This window comes from Stomoxys calcitrans, chromosome 5 (genome assembly GCF_963082655.1).
Source record: "Stomoxys calcitrans chromosome 5, idStoCalc2.1, whole genome shotgun sequence".
Taxonomy (NCBI): Eukaryota; Metazoa; Arthropoda; class Insecta; order Diptera; family Muscidae; genus Stomoxys; species Stomoxys calcitrans.
The window spans coordinates 143,854,041-143,874,207 of NC_081556.1; the positions used below are offsets into that span (position 1 = coordinate 143,854,041).

A 20,167-nucleotide genomic window follows, 5' to 3' on the forward strand; every position below is an offset into this window, starting at 1 on the left:
TCGAAATTAAATTTTCATGTTTGAAACTGATGTTTATGGAAATCTCACCGAATTTTGATTTTTACATAAGATTTCATCAAAATTATATGAAAAAAAAATTTAATAGTTTAATTGAAAAATTTTATTAACTTTTTTTTTTTAAATTGCCATAAAAATTTGTAGAAACTTTATTTTATAGAAAACTAGCCGAACCGGGCCCGCTCCGCTGCGCCTTCTTTAACTCCCTAATATCTTTTTAGGGTTGGGGCACTTCATCCTGAATGTGTATATCGAATTCGTGTCACTGTAGCCTACGTTTGTCTATAACCCTGAACGCTTGCGTTCAAATCCTGGCGATAACATCGGACAAAATTTAAGGCGGTGGTGATCCCCTCTTAATGCTGGCAATTTTTGCCATGCATGGTTATGTAAAAAATTCTCCCCAAAGAGAGGACTCGGCTATAAAAAAAGTCCCTTATTATTGAGTTTGAACTTGAATCGAAAAGCTTTCATTGATGTGTGCAAAGTATGCCCCTTCTCGGTTCCTGGGTAAATTTTTACTCTACTCCCAAATACCTTTCTTTTGAGTCCTATCTTCAATTTCCCGAAAATTAATCAATTTAAACATAAAATAGCTTTTATATAATAGGAAGCAGTTTTCCGAGGCACCCGAACTCAACAATAGATGGTGGAGTGCAAAAAATGTTTCGAACGATTTGCATTACCAATCTCCGAAATCTGGCTTTTTTGAAAATTTGGGTAATGAGAAGTGCTTTTTAAGGGAGGGAGGGATGGCACTCAGATATTTCGACTCATCTATGGATATTCGTGCTGCACTGCTAAATCCATTTAATGTGAGCCCCATATTGCCATGGTCAGTAAATATGAAATGTTTGGAGGGTGTTTTGGCCCTGGGCGGCCACCGGCACTTGCCCTGAGCTAAATAATTTTTAGATATCTGATGGGGACGGTCCCTCGCCCTTACCCCAACAAAATTTGACGCACATATATTTGGGAGCTATATCTAAATCTGAACCGATTTCGAGCAAACTTCTTAGATATTGCGGTAGTAGTCGAGGAAAGCGTTGTACAAAATTGGGAAAAGTGGTCAATAAATGCGCTTGCAATGGCGCTAGGAGTGAAAATCGCGCGATATATCGCCGATTTTCATACAGTTACCGAGACCACCGATATATTCATACAGTTATTACGTTTGCAACACATCGAAATATCAATTTCCGACCCTACAAAGTATATATGTTTCGGATCGTCGTAAAATTCGAAGACGATTTAACGATGTCCGTGTGTCTGTCCGTCCGTCTAGAGCATTCAAAAATTGAGATATTGAGCTGAAATCTGCCACAGATACGTCTTTTTGATGCACGCTGGTTAAGTTCTTGAACGGGCCAAATCGGACCATATTTGGATATAGCTGCTATATAGACATTAAAGGTTTATTTATTACCTGATTTCGCTGAAATTTAAAACAGTGCGTTATTTTAAGCCTCCCGACATCTGATGTAAATATAGTTCAAATCGGATTATATTTAGATATAGCTGTCATATAGACCGATCTCTCGATAAAGGGTCTGAAGGCCATAAAAGCTTTATTTTTTATCCTATTTCGAATGAAATTTGGAATAGTGCGCAGTTTTAAGCCTCCCAACATCCGACCCAAATATGGTACAGATCGGACTATATTTAGATATAGCTGTCATATAGACCGATAAAGAGTCTGAAGCCCATCAAAAGCTTTTTTTTAACCGATTCCGCTAAAATTTTAAACAGTGAGTTATTTTTAGTAGCCTCCTGACATCCGACCTAAATATGGTTCAGATAGGACTATATTTAGATATAGCTACCATATTGACCGATCTGCCGATAAGGGGTCTGAAGCCAATTAAAGCTGTATTTATTACCCGAATTCGCTGAAATTTGAAACAGTGAGTAGGTTAAGACCACCCAACATCTGACTTAAATATGGCTCTGATCGGACTATATTTAGATATAGCTGCCTTCAGACCGATGTGCCGATAAGGGGACTGAAACCCACAAAAGCTTTATTTATTACCCGATTTCGCTGATATATGAAATAGTGAGTTTTTCTGAGCCTCACGATATCCGACCTTAATTTGGTTCAGATTGGTTTATAATTGGTTATATCTGCCAAAAAGACCAATATTTTGTTCTACTAAATTGTATAGTGACATATGTATATATTATACCATTCAATGTCCGTGCCGAATTTGGGTACTTAATTTAACCGGATTGTCACGAAATGGGTTTACATATATACCTGAGGTGGTGGGTATCCAAAGTTCGGCCCGGCCGAACTTAATGCCTTTTCACTTGTTTTACAAATAATTTTGTCAAGTTTTTATTTTTACAAAAAATTTTGACTATAATGGATTTTATAACTTTGTCTTCTTGGTTTGGCTCGAGGTCATCGAACAATTTACAAAAACAGGTGTTGGTGTTTTATATAGTTGTTTCATTTGTAATTTTTACCAATATTTCGACCACCGCCAGAGATCTTCATCAAGGTTTTTACTATAAATTTAACAAACAAGTAATTTTATAAAAATTAAAAAACAATAATACATTAGAAAATATTTACATTTTGAAACAAAATAATCGACTTTTGCTTTACAGCGCACAAGTTCGACTACAGCTCTCTCATATTTGTCTGTATTTTTGTACCAAATTCCTGTAAATTTGAGCACAATTGTCTGTGTCTTTCTTTAAGTTCATACGTTTGTATGTAGGGATGTCAATAATATGTAACATTTCTAATGTAAATCGTCTTTTCCGATTGGATTCTTGTGCTAGTATGTCTACGTCTTTAAAATTTGGTTTATGCCCTGTTAAAGTGCAATGTGCTGCAAGTGCAGTTTTTTGTTCTAAAGGTTTGTCTTTCATTTTCTGGACAGATTTGTGCGATGATAATCTTGTTTTTAATTTAGTTTTGGTTGTTCCTACATATGGCACATGACATAAATTAGCTTCATCGCCGTTACATTTAATCTTATAAACTACATTTGATTTGCCCTGCTTTTTCATCCTTCATTTAGTCCTGCTGAATATACTATTCAGTGTGTTGTGGCTTTTTAAAGCAAGCTGGTATTTTACGCTGTTGTATGTATTGGAATTGGTAAGCCTTTCCGAAAACCCTAAAAAATACGTCGTTATCTTGAAGATTTTTAGTGTTGGTTCAATTTTGTTGTTCGGTGTTCTATTCTTGACGAATTTTATAAGGTCCCTAATAGCTTTGCTTGAGAAGTCATTTAATCGTAGTATATGTTGAATTTTTCTTTATTTCGTTTTCTTGATGATATATTTTGTCACTGATTTTTAGTACTCTGTCGATGAAATTAGTAGCCGTATTTATTTCTATTCTTCTCGTCGTCAACACGTTCTTGTTGGTTATGCTTATTATATTCATATTGAATAACTTGTCTACTAATTTGTTGTTTTTTGTCTGCAGTCCTGAAGTGGGATGCCTTTTTTAGACGTTTATATGTACACATGTCCCCTAATATGGAAAATATTTTCGAAATTTGATATTTATAGAAAATTTACCAAAATTATTTTTTTTTTTCAATTTTGTCTAAAAACTTCGCCAATTTTAGATTTTTATTAAGGTGTTTTTGAATTCAGATTTTGGAGCACAATTCTTTTGTGATTTGATTTTAAGATAGCTTTTCCTTAAGTTTGATTTTCATAAAAAAAATTCTTTAAAAAAATTTTTCTTACAATTTGATTTTTTTAATAGATAATTTTATTGAATTTATGGGATTTTTTTTAATACACTATTTAGTTGAATTTTTGTTTTTGAACATTTCATTATTAAATTAATTTATTTATATAATTTGTTAATTTTTTCTAAGAAATTTTTTCCCACAATTCCTTTGATGTAAATTCGAAAGGGTTTTAAGAAGATCTTTGGCAATAGCAGTGATTGTTGAACAACCATACCAACTCCCCAGTGAAAGGCCAATTTATGAATGATTCAAATAATTTTGCCGGGTGCATCAGCTATTGAATGCCAACCAACATCATTATAATTTGAGGTTTTTTCTCTCTCTTTCCCACTTTGCGATTACACAGAGAATATAATTAGTTATGCATGAATTTAATGTTATTGTTGTTATTGTATGGGTGGTACGCTGTTGATAGTTAGATTGGTATGCAAGTTCAAACGTTACAGACTTACAGGTGAGGTGAATTCGATAATTGGAGACTTGTAATCATCAATCAATGCAATTGTATTTCGATATAAAGGCGGTCCAGAATTTGAACTAAATTAGTTGTTTCGTTACATCAATCAACAAAAGAACTTAGAAATTTGACTTATTGTGATATACAAGTGAGTTTTTGTTGTGCTATAATAATAAAATAAAGAAATATCCTTAAAGGGATTAAGATGATAGTTAATAATGAAAGATTTGCTAGCAAATAAAAGAATACAATATTCTAAAAATTGAAAATAAAATTATTTCAAAAATAATTTAAAGTACATTTTGAACAACTACAAAAAATGATGATTCTAATACTCCGCTATCGCTGTGCTAAAAAAACGGCAAGGGAAAGACGGCAAGTCTATTGTCCCAATTAATAGGATATGCTCAAAGCCAAACTATCTAAGTTATGCTGCGATCAAACGCCACAATAACCTTCTGGTATCATTGAAAGATACTGCTTGTGGCAACACATTTTATCCTTCACTACTTAATCCTTGGGTCTACCCAAGATATATTCATATGCAGGTAGTGGCAGTTGCCCAACAACAAAATAGTGAGCGCACTATGTGTCAAAATCAGTGATTAGTGCAACTCTTATTTTGAGTATTATGGTTCTTAACTATAATACACACCCTTCGAGGGAAAAAATTGTACTCAGCTGTTTATGGTACACTACCTTGTAATTATGTCATGGGTCTACCCCTAATAATTCATAAGAGGAGCTGATTTTTTTTTCAGTTCCATGTATTTGGAGTTTTCGGGCCAGACTCTACTTTTGAGTTCTTTCCGTTTTGTATACCCATCACAATCTCCATATATCTTCTAGCAGGTTTGCAGGTGTAGATGAAAGCTAATTCGACCAAATAAAAGCTAGTAGTTAGGAACTGTAATGGTATCCTAATTGATCGCTAAAGTTTTATGTGGCACAGTTGTATTTTTTAGGTCCCCAACGAATAAGGTGCAGATTGGTCAATTAAGGAGGAGCAATCTGAAACGTATGTGTTGGGGTCGGAAAATATACATTTGTATCACATAAAACTTTAGACTTCTATTAGGATACCATTTCTTTTCCCAACTACTAGGTTTCATAAGGTCAAACTAGCCTCCAAATCCATGAAATAAACTACAAGCTGTCTACAGTAGAGGCTTTTCAAACTATTTTCCCTAAATTTAATTTAAATAACTTAAAATGCTCTGAACTCCTTAACATTTTGAAGGATCTTTTGCGTATTGGAGGAAAGTCTTAGGCCATAATATTTCCGGGGATTTAAAATTGTCATAATGTTGGTTTTTGATGATTTTTTGCACTTCAACGATATGTAGACCTATGCGTAGGTAGTGTATTGGGTTTTGTATGAATAAAATTTCAAGTAATTAACTTTTTTCCTAAATTTATTTTAAATAAAATGATCCTTAAATTTTAGCTAGATCTTTGACACATTATAGGAAAGTCCGGGGATTTAAAATGTCAAATAATTATTATTTCCAACTCCTTTTTATCGTCGATTTCGAATGAAGGGCCGATTAGTGATATCACATCATAGAGAGGTTTTACATACCGAGATACCACTGCTGAAAATATTTTTCTGATGTATTCGCTGGGATTTGTACCCTGACTTCATAAGCAAGCAAGCTAATTTCAGCTTCACGGTGGCGATTTGTTTAGACTTCCTTTCTAACTAGATGCCAGAATGATTAACAGATTTAGCTGACATTTTGCATGATGTATTTCGCGTTGATTTCCAACATCCTTTTACTCCTGTTAGGGTCATGGGCATTTACAATTGCGCTTCCGTTTAGGTTGGGTTAGGTAAGAGTGGGAGCCCTTTACAGATCCACTTAGACAATTTTAAGTCCATTGTGATACCACAGTAGCGACAGACCAAGGCTTCTGGCGGCAGTCGAACCTACGACCTCTGCACTGGTAATCGGCGACCGGGGCGCTGCGCTCCAGTTTTAGTTTAGTCCTTCTTAACTACATTGCGTGATTTCATTCCAAGTAAGGATCGCTGCGATACTTGTCTCCAGGCATGAGAAGGGCGTCCTCTACATCGACTGCCCTGGGAGTTTCATTCTACTGTTTATCCAGTAGCGGATATTCTTGGAGTATGGCCAATCCATTCCCATTTACGTCTTCTGTTTACAATATAAATTGGCTGTCGTTGAGTAATTTTCCAGATGTATTTGTTGTGCATCTACCTCCTGTTAGGCTCTTTAAAATTCCACCTACAAAAAGAAATCTTTACGAAGAACTTGCCGAACACCATCCATGGAAGGGGTTTTAAAAGATTTGTGCCCATATTCACAAAACTTAATTCAGCTTTAAACACGGTTTTTTTTGAAAGTTCTATAAAGAAAATCTTTAAAATAAACCCACTTTAAAGCTGCATAAAGTTTTGTTAATATATACATTGGTCTTTTCGCACTAAATGAACTTTACGTGGTTTATTTTTATTTAAATAACTTAAAATGACTGTAACTCCTTAACTTTTATTCTGATATTAAGAGTAATCATAATAAAAAGAATTAAACCGCTATCATTCTGAAGATTTCTTCTCTCCTTTCCGATATTAACGTAATCTATTGTAAATATATTTGCTTAAAACTATTTCTTTCCTTTTTTCCCCTTTTGTAGTTCATTTCATATCACCATGAAATTCCTTACCTTTGTTGCTATTTTTGCCGCTTGCTTGGCCATGGCCATTGCTGATGATGAGAAATATACCACCAAGTATGACAATGTTGATCTTGATGAAATTCTTAAATCCGATCGTCTATTCAAAAACTATTATAACTGCTTGGTGGATCAAGGCAAATGCACTCCCGATGGTCGTGAATTGAAAACAATTTTGCCCGATGCCCTCAAAACTGAATGCAGTAAATGTAACGAGAAGCAAAAGGAAGGTGCCGACAAAGTAATTCGTTTCATGATTGAAAACAAAGCTGAAGAATGGAAAGCCTTGCAGGCTAAATACGATCCTGAGCAGGTCTACTACAACAAATACAAGGCGGAAGCTGAGAAGCGTGGCATTAAAGTTTAAATAAGTTTGTAAACGGCAAAGGACAGAACAACGATCATAGTAAATACTCGGAAAAATTGTGATCTGAATTATGTTAAAAAAAGTTTTGTACCAATTCCCTAAAACATGACCATTTTATACCATTTCCCTAGAAAATGTATTAAAAAAAGTATTAACTCAGTTGGTAGATTAAATGTATTACTATTAAGAAATCCTGTTGGCTGTAATAAAATTTTCAAAGAATAGCAATCAAAATTGTTGAAGTCTTTTTTCAAAACTGACGTAGATTCACACGTTTAACCTGAACCTCAAAATTGTGCACATTTGTTATACCTTCCATCATGCACCTTGAAATATTGATCTGAGACGGAACAAAGTTCATACTACATTTTCCCGATCGGTTGACTTCTTATTGGGGCAACGTCCTAGGTATTTGGATTCAAATGTTGACACCATATTCGTGTTCTACTCAAGAAAACTTTTAATTTGATTCCCATATTGTCCCGATCGGTCCACTTTGATTCGCTTTGATACTTGTGGGTCGGCTTTGGGCCTGGGGCGGTTCCTGGGTACTTGAATCCAATTTTTAATACCATATGCGTCCTGTATTCTACTTTTAAATACTTCCATTTTAAACCCATATTGTCCAAAGCAGTTAAAGTGTCCTGTTGAGTGGGAGACTTCCCCAACGCTAAAGTTGGCATTTTCAATCCAAGTTCGTACTCTACTTGTTAATACCTTTCATTTGATACCCATATTGTCCCAATCGGTAAACATGGGGTAAGTTTTGGGATGGGGCGTCACCCCAGGTTATTCTTGATTGTCTGGACATTGCCATGTCCATCCGTCTGTCGGAAACACGTTAACTTTTGTAGGAAGCTAAGTGCTTGAAATTTTGCACCAATGCTTAATAGTGTAGGTCGGTTGGAATTGTTGATGGGCCATATCGGTCCATGTTTTGATATGTAGTTGCCAAATAAACCGATCTCAGATCTTACATTCTTGAGCCTCTAGAGAACGCAAACATTATCCTATTTAGCTGAAATTTAGCATGATGTGTTTTGTTTGACTTCTAGCCACTAAGCCAAGGGTGGTCCAAATCGGTTCATAACCTGATGTAGCTATCTGCTGATTTAATTTCTTGATCCACTTGAGCAATTGGTTAAGACTTCTAACAGCCGTGCCAAATTTGGACAAAATAGGACAAATTTGGACAATTCCTTATCTACCTCCGAATAAGACAGATCAATCGATTTAACTTCTTGCGCCCCTAGAGGGAGAAATTATTATCCGATTTGATTGAAATTTTTACCTTTAAGTTTTGTTTCGAGTTCCAAAATACACGCTAGGTATGATCTAAATCGGTTAATAAGTTGATATAGCTACCATATAAACCGATCATCAGTTTTGACGTCTTAGGCCTCTAGAAGGTGCATCATTTCTTTTGAATTCTAACAGCCACGACAAGTATTGTCCATAATTTGACAGAACTTCTATATATTTGAAAAAGTCATTCAAAGAACTTGTCACCTGCGATCCAAGATGGAGCGGTTTTACTTGTTTTTCATTGATGTATTGGGTTGCCCAAAAAGTAATTGCGGATTTTTCATATAGTCGGCGTTGACAAATTTTTTTACAGCTTGTGACTCTGTAATTGAATTCTTTCTTCTGTCAGTTAACAGCTGTTACTTTTAGCTTGTTTTAGAAAAAAAAGTGTAAAAAAAGTATGTTTGATAAAAGTTCATTCTAAGTTTTATTAAAAATGCATTTACTTTCTTTTAAAAAATCCGCAATTACTTTTTGGCCAACCCAATAGTTCGGTTGGAATTCTAAGGGGACCAATTCGCCCTTTATTAGATAAAGTTTCCATTTAAATCAGAGTTTTGCTTGACCCTTTGGCCACTGAAGGACACAATTTCTATTATGACTTTCAACACTAAATAAACTGAAGGGATTGATAATCGCGTTGTTGTTTGACATCCGAGTTTGCCCCAGTTCCTTAATGGAATGTTTATGGGCAAAATTTGCATTGCATTGCATTTTTGTTTGACATCCGAAAGGGATGGGACAGGATTTTATTTATAATTTTATCTTAACTCTAAACATTAATCTACATGTGCATCCTATAGTGTCACAGGTTGGCCCTGAACCATGCAACTGCATTCTAAAATCTATTTGACAACACAATCTTAAACTCAACGACAAAGTATATCGTTTACCTTAATTCTCAAACTTTCTCTGCATATGCAGTTAAACAACTCAATAGGGCCACAAAAATACACCATACTGTTACTTAAGGATACAAATGTGGTCGACATTAAACCCTATAACTGCACTGTAAAATCCACTCTGCGATACAGTCGTATCTTATAGTTGACATAATGTAGATCTATTTAATTAGGTATGTAGACAAACACCGCCAAATACGACATGTAGTAACTAATAAATTTAGATTATCTTTCGACTGAGTTGAAGCTGGACATAGCATAAAACATTTTATGTCCAACCCTTTGATAAGAAATTTACTACCCATGCATGACCTGAGCGTGAAGTCCTTACAAAATTGTAGATAGTGTTCGCCAAATCGGTTCCCTAAGTGATTTACCTTCCTTATAAAACGATCTTCGATCCAAATTTAATTTGTGAATACATATAAGATCTCCAACATCCACAGTAAAAATTTAAAGCTTTTTTATACAAAAAATTTCAAGGCAAAATCCTTTTTTGGTTTTGTACAAAATTAAGTTTATCTTTTTTCCATAAAATTCATTATTAGGGAAATACAGTCATTTAAGTTCTTACATACAAAAAATTATAAATATTTAAGCTTAGCTTCAAAGTCAAGTCCTTTCAAATTTATACTTTATAACAGTCAAACTTAGCCAAATATAATAGTAAAACCATATGGAATGCACTGCGATCAGAGCTAAATATTTTTCTATGCTTTCTTCGTTGGTTGGTAATGTCTGCATAATACTTGTATTGTGATCCTTGGGATATTCATAATCAGGATTATATTTTTCAAGTAATTTATCCCATTCCTCAAGTTCATTAAGGTATTGAATGTAGACCATAACATTTTCATTGGCTTCCTTTGGCATGCTGTTGTATTTGCTGCAGACTACCTGAAGGGCTTTCGGAAGGTTATCCATAGAGTCAGTATTATCAGGAGGACAGCTTCCTTTGAAAACCAAAGTGTTTTCATAGCTCTGCAAGTGATGATCAGACCTAAGAATTGTATCAATGTTAATGTTTTGAGCCGATATGGATGCAATCATCAAAGCAAGCCACAAATTTGTCATTGTTCTTCTGGTTTACTGTAAAGAAAGAATAAAATAAATCATTGTGAAAGTAATAGCTAAATTACAAAAATAAAAAATTTTCCCCTTTCTCCGAGCTACAAAATCGGGCAACCCTTCAAATCCTGGTACTGACTTGATTTACAGCGAAAATGGTTATTTAATTATTGCGAAATCCGTCGGACCAAATGTAATAATTTAATTTAATTTAATTTAATTTAATTTAATTTAATTTAATTTAATTTAATTTAATTTAATTTAATTTAATTTAATTTAATTTAATTTAATTTAATTTAATTTAATTTAATTTAATTGAATTGAATTGAATTGAATTGAATTGAATTGAATTGAATTGAATTGAATTGAATTGAATTGAATTGAATTGAATTGAATTGAATTGAATTGAATTGAATTGAATTGAATTGAATTGAATTGAATTGAATTGAATTGAATTGAATTGAATTGAATTGAATTGAATTGAATTGAATTGAATTGAATTGAATTGAATTGAATTGAATTGAATTGAATTGAATTGAATTGAATTGAATTGAATTGAATTGAATTGAATTGAATTGAATTGAATTGAATTGAATTGAATTGAATTGAATTGAATTGAATTGAATTGAATTGAATTGAATTGAATTGAATTGAATTGAATTGAATTGAATTGAATTGAATTGAATTGAATTGAATTGAATTGAATTGAATTGAATTGAATTGAATTGAATTGAATTGAATTGAATTGAATTGAATTGAATTGAATTGAATTGAATTGAATTGAATTGAATTGAATTGAATTGAATTGAATTGAATTGAATTGAATTGAATTGAATTGAATTGAATTGAATTGAATTGAATTGAATTGAATTGAATTGAATTGAATTGAATTGAATTGAATTGAATTGAATTGAATTGAATTGAATTGAATTGAATTGAATTGAATTGAATTGAATTGAATTGAATTGAATTGAATTGAATTGAATTGAATTGAATTGAATTGAATTGAATTGAATTGAATTGAATTGAATTGAATTGAATTGAATTGAATTGAATTGAATTGAATTGAATTGAATTGAATTGAATTGAATTGAATTGAATTGAATTGAATTGAATTGAATTGAATTGAATTGAATTGAATTGAATTGAATTGAATTGAATTGAATTGAATTGAATTGAATTGAATTGAATTGAATTGAATTGAATTGAATTGAATTGAATTGAATTGAATTGAATTGAATTGAATTGAATTGAATTGAATTGAATTGAATTGAATTGAATTGAATTGAATTGAATTGAATTGAATTGAATTGAATTGAATTGAATTGAATTGAATTGAATTGAATTGAATTGAATTGAATTGAATTGAATTGAATTGAATTGAATTGAATTGAATTGAATTGAATTGAATTGAATTGAATTGAATTGAATTGAATTTAATTTAATTTAATTTAATTTAATTTAATTTAATTTAATTTAATGTAATTTAATTTAATTTAATTTAATTTAATTTAATTTAATTTAGTTTAATTTAGTTTAGTTTAATTTAATTTAATTTAGTTTAAATTAAACTAACGACTGTCTAAACGTACTATAAAAAACAAAGAAAATGCGAACACACTTCGTAGAAATGATAATGAGTTCCAAGATATATTCATTTACAGGTAGGAGCAGTTGCCCAACAATAAACTATTGAGTGCTCTATGTGTCGAAATCAGTTCTAAACTATTGTGCACACACACACAGCCACAACTCTTTAACAGATAGTGCAATTCGAGCGAAAAAACTGTACCCAGCTGTTTGCCATACACTACCTGGGTTAATATGTCTTGCTGAGTTACCTGAGCAAAATAGTAGCGACATGTTGCTGCGTCAGTATAAATTTCGCTTTAAACAATTGAAAATGTAATTAAATGCTCAAGAGCTGGGTCACAAACAACTCTGCTTCAATGTAGTTGTTTTTGTTGTGTGTCGTTGTATGACATTTGTTTGTGATAAGTCGTCCAACAGGCATGTTTCGCAATCAATTAATGAAAAATTTTCGAGCGAACAAACTTAATACTAGGAGTAGAATAGTTTTTTTTCCCACATTCACTAATAGAAGGTTGCGGAAAGTAATCAGATGACTAAAACTTTGTTTGAATTTTTAAATAGATTTGTCTTTAAGGTTGTTAACCTGTTGTTTTTTATTGACGTTTCTTTGTTTACTTTTGCTTTATTTGTGTCATTGTATATTCACTATGATAATGTTGATGCGAACTGTTAACTTTTTGTTTTCGGCAAGTAAAATTACCTGAGTTTTTCCGTTATTCTTACATTTTGAACTTTTTCCACAATTTGTTAACAACAAGAATGTTTTCGCATAAAAAAAACAACTTTGTCTTGAAATATTTATTAATGAACCACTTTATTCTATTGTTGTATTGTATGATATGTTGAAATGTTATTCCATAATTTAAGGTCAGCTTAATTAGTTTAATTTATTGATTTTAAGTAATGTTCAAACACCTATATACAAACTTAGAAAACACGCACTTTTTACTTCTTTCTTGCAATCGACTGTCTATACTAAAAAAAATTCTAGCTGTCTCAAGTTAATATGTATATATATTAAAACCTGTTGTTGACCTTGAAAAATCCCATATGCAAAAAAAAATTGAAACCGATCGGCTTACACTTCTATATCGCTTGCAGACTGGTTAAGAATGGGAACTTAAATCAATTTTGTCTAATTGAACATAATACTCGTCTCATATCTGATACAAAATATTAGACTATATCGATTTTTGCAAACCTCTCTTATTAGGTGTTAAAATCATTGGAAATTTTAATATTAGCAAAAAACGGAGCTTTAATATCTTTCAATATGTTCTAATAATGACAAAACTGAATTATAAATATGCATATCCCAATGAATATGCATATAATCGTCAAATTTAATTTGATTTCAACACTCTGCATGGAAGCTGCGATTCATGTACGTTATAGAGCTTAAATTTTAATATGAAAGGGAATACAAACATTTTAAGTTGTTCGGACAAAAATATAACACAAACAGTAGCCGAGTAAGTGGAGGGCTTCAAATCGTGAGTTCGACTGTCATCATAATATAAAAATATGAATTTAGGTAATTTTATAATTTTCAAACATAATCCAATATGCTGAATTTGGTATGCAAATGCAAATTTGCCAATGATCATTTCATTAAGGAACAGCGGCACATTTAAATGACTGCTGCCCGATTCAAGTTTTAGCTCAATGATCAGGGCCCAACCTTCTATAACCAAATCTAAACAGCGGCCGCAGTGGGACACCTTTTTCGAGAGAACATTTTACATGGCATAGTACCTCTCAAATGTCGCCAGCATTAGGAGGTGATAACCAACGCTGAAAAATATTCCTAAAGTTTCATTAAGGAACAGCGGCACACATCAATGTTGCCAGCATTAGGAGGTGATAACCAACGCTGAAATTTTTTTCTTAAGTTTTCGCCAGGATTCGATCCCCGGCATTCAGGGTTTTGGTATAGTAAATCTTAGCAATTTCTTATCCCCATAAGAAGTTTAAAGACAATTTTAAGATATCGGTGAGGAATGCCATTAACATTTCTGAAACCTTCGGTTCTTAAAGTGATAAGTATTGATTTAGAATTTGAGTACCCGTCCTCCTCCAGCAATCCGCCAGGCTCCCTTAAATTCCAACTTGTTGATTATAACGCTTTGAACTCCCTAGTACTTCTATCCATTACCTTCTAATATACCAGCGCCCCTTATGTTGACTTTAGTATCTCTCAATGACGATGTACATCCAACTTAATCATCTTTGGTTTAATATCCCACATCGTACTAAACTTTCTCCTGCAGAAGTAGGAGGCGCATTCGGATCGACCCTGGTTCTTCGATAATTGCGAAGTAATTCCGATTCAAATCGAAGTTTAAAATTCCGTATGTCATTTCTCTGAAAAAAATCACCATTCCTCCTAGCCCATATTGACAGTCTTATCTGCATCCCTTACACGATTTTACTGATCGCGTAACGAATTTTGTTCTATCTCTGTTGAAGTTTAACAGGAAATCGTTTATCACGAAGTTTCAAAAAAATTTTGGTATCCACCTTCTGACCATAACATCTCCCATGTTTGATTACTTATATTCCTTCCACACAGTATATAACTCGTCCATTGGATGATATTCGCCGCCATCTCCCAAGGTAGCATTGATAATTCTGTGGCATAGCATATTATTCATCCATTGGGAGATATTCGGGTGTGGCCCATAGTGGCGTCAAAGAGATGTACCGCTTTGTGAAGGACCGTCTTTGTGGATCTACCCTGGAGTAAGGCAGTTGTCTCCCACTCAAGTTTTCGCTTTTACTTCCTCCCTCATCCTCAGATAGAGCTGGCAAATTATCGATGGCACTGTCGATGGTATCGATATTTAATTTTTTGACTGAGTATCGATTGATATTTTTGCGATGGATTTTTATCCGACAAGGCTAACATTTTGTACAATGATTTCTCTCATGAATTCCAAATAACTTTGTTAACCTTGGTCTCTGTTAATTTGGTCTGTGTATTGATATTGCTTCTATATAAATCTATCTCCTGATTTTTATACCCTCCACAATAGGATGTGGGTATACTAATTTCGTCATTCTGTTTGTAACTACTCGAAATATTCGTCTAAGACCCCATAATGTATATTTAAATTCTTTATCGTCATGAAATTTTAAGTCGATCTAGCCATGTCCGTCCGTCCGATTGTCTGTCGAAAGCACGATAACTTTCAAATGAGTAAAGCTATCCGCTTGAAATTTTAAGTATGGCTCAAATCGGTTCTTAACTTGATAAAGCTGCCATATAAAACGATTTTGAATCCTGACTTCTTGACCGATTAGAGGGCGCAATTCTTATTCGATTTGGCTGAAATTTTGCATGAGATGTTTTGTTATGACTTCCAACTATGCTTCAAATCGGTATAAACCAGATATAGATGCCATATAAACCGATCTGGGGTCTTGACTTCTTGAGCCTCAAGAGGGCGTAATTATTATCCGATTTGGCTGAAATTTTGTACAACGGCTTCTCCTATCGCCTCCAACGTCAAATATGGCCTGAATCGGTCTTTAGCCGGATACAGTTCCCATACCGATCTCCATATTTTACTTCTTGAGCCCCTAAAAGGCAAAATTCTTATTCGATTTGGCTGAAATTTTACACATAGACTTCCACTGTGGTCTCCAACATTCAATTCAATTGGCATAGCAATTCTTTTCTTTTATTCTTTGTGTATCTGATCCATGGTGGACGGTATATAAGATTCGGCCCGGCACGCTTTTGCTTGTTACTTCTCATGTTCGTTTTAAATATAGGTGATGGGAAATTAACGATAGTATCGATACTACCGGTATTTATTATTAAAACTATCGAAAATATCGAATGTTGCGATTATCGATATTTTGCCAGCTCTACCCTCAGATCGCTTCGTCGTTCTGTTATTATGAGCAATAATAATCTTTTGTTGGGTGAATAATCTTTTGTCTTACTGTGCTGTTTATTTTTCCCGTTGTAGCGTCGTGGGTATAAAGCACACCTTTGTCTATACCTGGCTTGTCTTGAAAATCCATTCTAGCCATGGTGGGGTTATTCCAAGGGATTCGGGCAGTAGTCTAGAGATGAATTCATGTTGTCTGGCCGATTTAAATAACGTTGTATGAAGAAAGTGGAAACCCCCATCGAGTTCCGTAAAGCTTAAGCCATCGGGTCCCTTTGTACGGTCCACCGATTGGACCTCTTCAATCATCTCATCTCGTTTGGGGCACGGAAAACCCACAATTTATAGTTCAGAACCCTCTCCATCTGACTGTTTGGTGCGGCTTATAGTCCGGCGGGGCATTGGACCTTCCTTTTTGCAAAATGAGGTTGGATCAACAGTTACGGGAAATGGATTGCGTTATCGAGAGATGATTGATGTTTTTTCATAGTTGGATGATATTGATATGGATAACGCTGATTTACAACAAGATGGCGCTTCGTGCCACAAAAGCAACGAAACCATTGCTCTTTTACGGCAAAAGATTTCGGGCCGTGCTATCTCTTGAAGAGCAGATCATAATTTTCCACCGAGAGCTGGTGATTTAACACCTTGCGATTTCTTACTTTGGAGTCATGAGAAAGATAAAGTATACGCCAACAGCGCAGAGCCGATTTAAGACCTCAGAGATAGAATTCGTGAGGCTATTGAGAACATAGGGTAACCGATTTGGTTATGGAAAATTTCATAAAGAATATGGTCCTATAAGCATAGTTATGGTGGCCATTTGGCTGTGGTATTTTTTTATTATTAACTGCATACCTTCCTCTTTATTATGAACTAAACATGCGATAATTTATCTCAAAAAATTCACTTATTCTTCAAATACCAAAATAAAAACTCTGATTGGAAACTCCTAAATAAGATTCAGCCTTGCTGAACTTTACTATTATGTATTCTATTTATAATACTTGTATTCTTGCTTAAAGTTCTTTGAAGATCGGCAAATCTACCAACAGCATTTTTATATACTAAGCTGAGAATTAGAATTTTTAACTTGGTATTCAACTTTCTATGAATGAATTATTTTCTTAAGATGCAACATTTAAAAATACAGTTAAGGCAATACAAGCATTTTAAGTTATATATACGAGGTTAAATCCAAAATTTCTTGAAATTCGACTGTAATATGGAAAATACACCAAATTTCAAAGGAATAAGGCGAACCACTCGACTTTTTGCAGAAATACATTATTGATATTCATATAGGTCGTAGGGGCTGTAAGTGGGCCAAATCGTCCCCTATATTTAGATATTATCTCCCGACTAGACTCCTAAGTACTTTAAAGACACAATTCCTATCCGACTGGTTGAGTCGGATGTCGAGGAGTATCCAAGAAATAACTGTTTGAAATTTCAGGGAAACGTTCCTTGACTTAAGGCCTTAAATCCGGAGATCGGTCTATATGACAGCTATATTTGGACTGTTTTTGAGGCGGGTAATAATACAATACACTGTTCGAAATTCCTCCAAAATTGATCAAAAACAAACTTCTATGAATTAAAATTTCAAGATACAGGCTTTTATTGCCGATAACAATAAGACGCAAGAAAAGGATTAAATAATCAAAAAATTATCAAGCATCCTGAGGTCGGGTTTCTCGTTGAAAGAATAAAGTTCATATTAATTAACCGGAATTTCAATTTGTCGTGGTGATAAAAAAACAAATTTAGGTTTTTCGTACACTTTTAAGGAAATCTAGAAGATATGGTAATATTATTCAGCAATCAGCAATAGGAGTATTCGCGTAGTCAAAAAATTGCTCAAGTTTTTACTGAAAGTCGTTCGTTTGCCAGTAAGAGAGAGCGTGAGACCGAAAAACATTTGGAGAGTTTTGCAAATGGAGGTTGCATATAGGGATTCGGAGCGGAGTGTGGAGCGTTGTGGAGTGTGGAGCGTTGTGGAGTGTGGAGCGGAGTGGAGTGTGGAGCGGAGTGGAGTTTGGAGCGGAGTGGAGTGTGGAGCGGAGTGGAGTGTGGAGCGGAGAGAATTGTGGAGAGGAGTGAAGGGGAGTGTGTGGTGGAGCAGGCCTATTTTTGCAGGAGAGGAGCGGAAGCAAAAATTTTTCAACCCAGAGCGGAGCGGTTTCCAATCTCAAAATCCGCTCCGCTCCGACAAAATAAAAATCTTTCAAATACACATTTTTTTTATTTACAAACAAAAATTAAAATTTTTAAATTATCATGAGATAACTTTAGAGTTAACGTTCGTTAAATAGTTATCGAAAACATATTAGAAAAAAAATTTGTGCGAATTTTAAAAAGTTTCGTCTTAAAGTCAAAACAAGTAAAAAGGCGCTAAGTTAGGCCGGGCCGAACTTTGGATACCCACCACCTCAAGTATATATGTATACCACCTTTTGTCAAAATCCGGTGCAAAATGCATACCTTATACCCCATAGCAGCTATATCGTAGAATGTTCCGATTTGGACCTAATACTAATAAGCACAAGTCATTGTTCAATTGTGTATAACAAAATATTGGTCTTTTTAGTAGCTAAACCAATCTGAACCATATACGACACGGATGTCGAAAAGCCTAACATACGTCATTGTGTCAAATTTCAGTGAAATCGGATTATAAATGCGCCTTTTATGGGCCCAAGATCGGCTGATCGGTCTATATGGCAGCTATATCCAAATCTGGACCGATCTGAGCCAAATTGAAGAAGGATGTCGAAGGGCCTAACACAACTCACTGTCCCAAATTTCGGCGACATCGGACAATAAATGCGCCTGTTATAGGCCCAAATCATTAAATCGAGAGATTTGTCTTTATAGCAGCTATATCCAAATCTGGACCGATCTGAGCCAAATTGAAGAAGGATGTCGAAGTGTCACAACTCACTGTCCCAAATTTCAGCAAAATCGGACAATAAATGTGGCTTTTATGGGCCTAAGACCCTAAATCGGCGGATCGGTCTATATGACAGCTATATCTAAATCTAGACCGATTTGCGCCAAATTGAAGAAGAATATCGAAGGGCCTAACACAACTCACTGTCCGAAATTTCAGCAAAATCGGATAATAAATGTGGCTTTTATGGGCCCAAGACCCTAAATCGGAGGATGGGTCTATATGGCAGCTATATCCAAATCTGGACCGATCAGAGCCAAATTGAAGAAGAATGTCGAGGGGCCTAACGCAACTCACTGTCCCAATTTTGGCTAAATCGAATATTAAATGTGGCTTTTATGGGCCTAAGACCCTAAATCGGCTATATGGGGCTATATCGTGACTTCAACATACAGATGGACAGACGGATGGACATGGCTAAATCGTTTTAAATTTTTACGCTGATCAAGAATATATATACTTCATAGGGTCGGAAATTTATACTTCGATGTGTTGCAAACGGAATGACAAAAAAATTAATATACCCCCATCCTTCGGTGGTGGGTATAACAAGTGAAAAGGAGCTAAGTGTGGTAGGTCCGAATCTTGTTTACCATCCAACTTTAATCGCATTTGTCAAGTTAGTTTTATAGGCAGAAATTAAAAAAAAGTTTCTGCCAAATCGGGTGGCAATTGCGCCCTCTAGAGACTCAAGAAGTCAAGATCCCAGATCGGTTTACATGGCAGCTATATCAGGTTATGCGCCGATTTGAATCATACTTGGTTGGAAGTGATACCAAAACACTACGTGCAAAATTTCAGTAAGATCGGATAAGAATTGCGCCCTCTAGAGGCTCAAGAAATCAAGACCCAAAATCGCTTTATATGCCAACTATATCAAAACATAGACCGATTTAAACCATACTTAGCGCAGCTTTTGGAACTGAGTGGCCGCCCCATCCCTCAAAACAGCCCCCAAAACGATCATGTTTCTCGGCTATGGAAATATGGGGCTCAAATGAAAGGTAATTGGGAGTAGACTACGAATGTGATATCAACATTCGGGACCTACCGTCTAACCGACGTCCCACCCGCAAGTAGGACGTATTAGCTCACCATGACAATTTGGGTCTTAAAGATAGTGGAGCTTGATATTGATAGTTTTTAGGGCCCATAGCCCAAACCGGACATATTTGGTGACTTT

The 20,167-nt window shown here is 34.6% G+C and overlaps 1 protein-coding gene and 1 long non-coding RNA gene across 2 annotated transcripts; one reads left to right on the top strand and one right to left on the bottom strand.

Annotated features, from left to right (window-relative positions):
- Positions 1-2,340: 2,340 nt before the first annotated feature.
- LOC131998093 (uncharacterized) lies at positions 2,341-3,648 on the bottom strand. Its single transcript, XR_009398547.1, has 2 exons — positions 2,597-3,648; positions 2,341-2,529 (listed from the first exon to the last, which is right to left on the bottom strand). It is a non-coding gene; the product is annotated as an uncharacterized LOC131998093 (long non-coding RNA).
- A 636-nt stretch (positions 3,649-4,284) lies between these two features.
- Positions 4,285-7,495, top strand: LOC106085416 (ejaculatory bulb-specific protein 3-like). The gene is given in 2 exon segments (NM_001311221.1): positions 4,285-4,345; positions 6,856-7,495. A coding segment is annotated over 1 exon segment (390 nt). The 5' UTR covers positions 4,285-4,345; positions 6,856-6,871; the 3' UTR covers positions 7,262-7,495.
- The last annotated feature ends 12,672 nt before the right edge of the window (positions 7,496-20,167 follow it).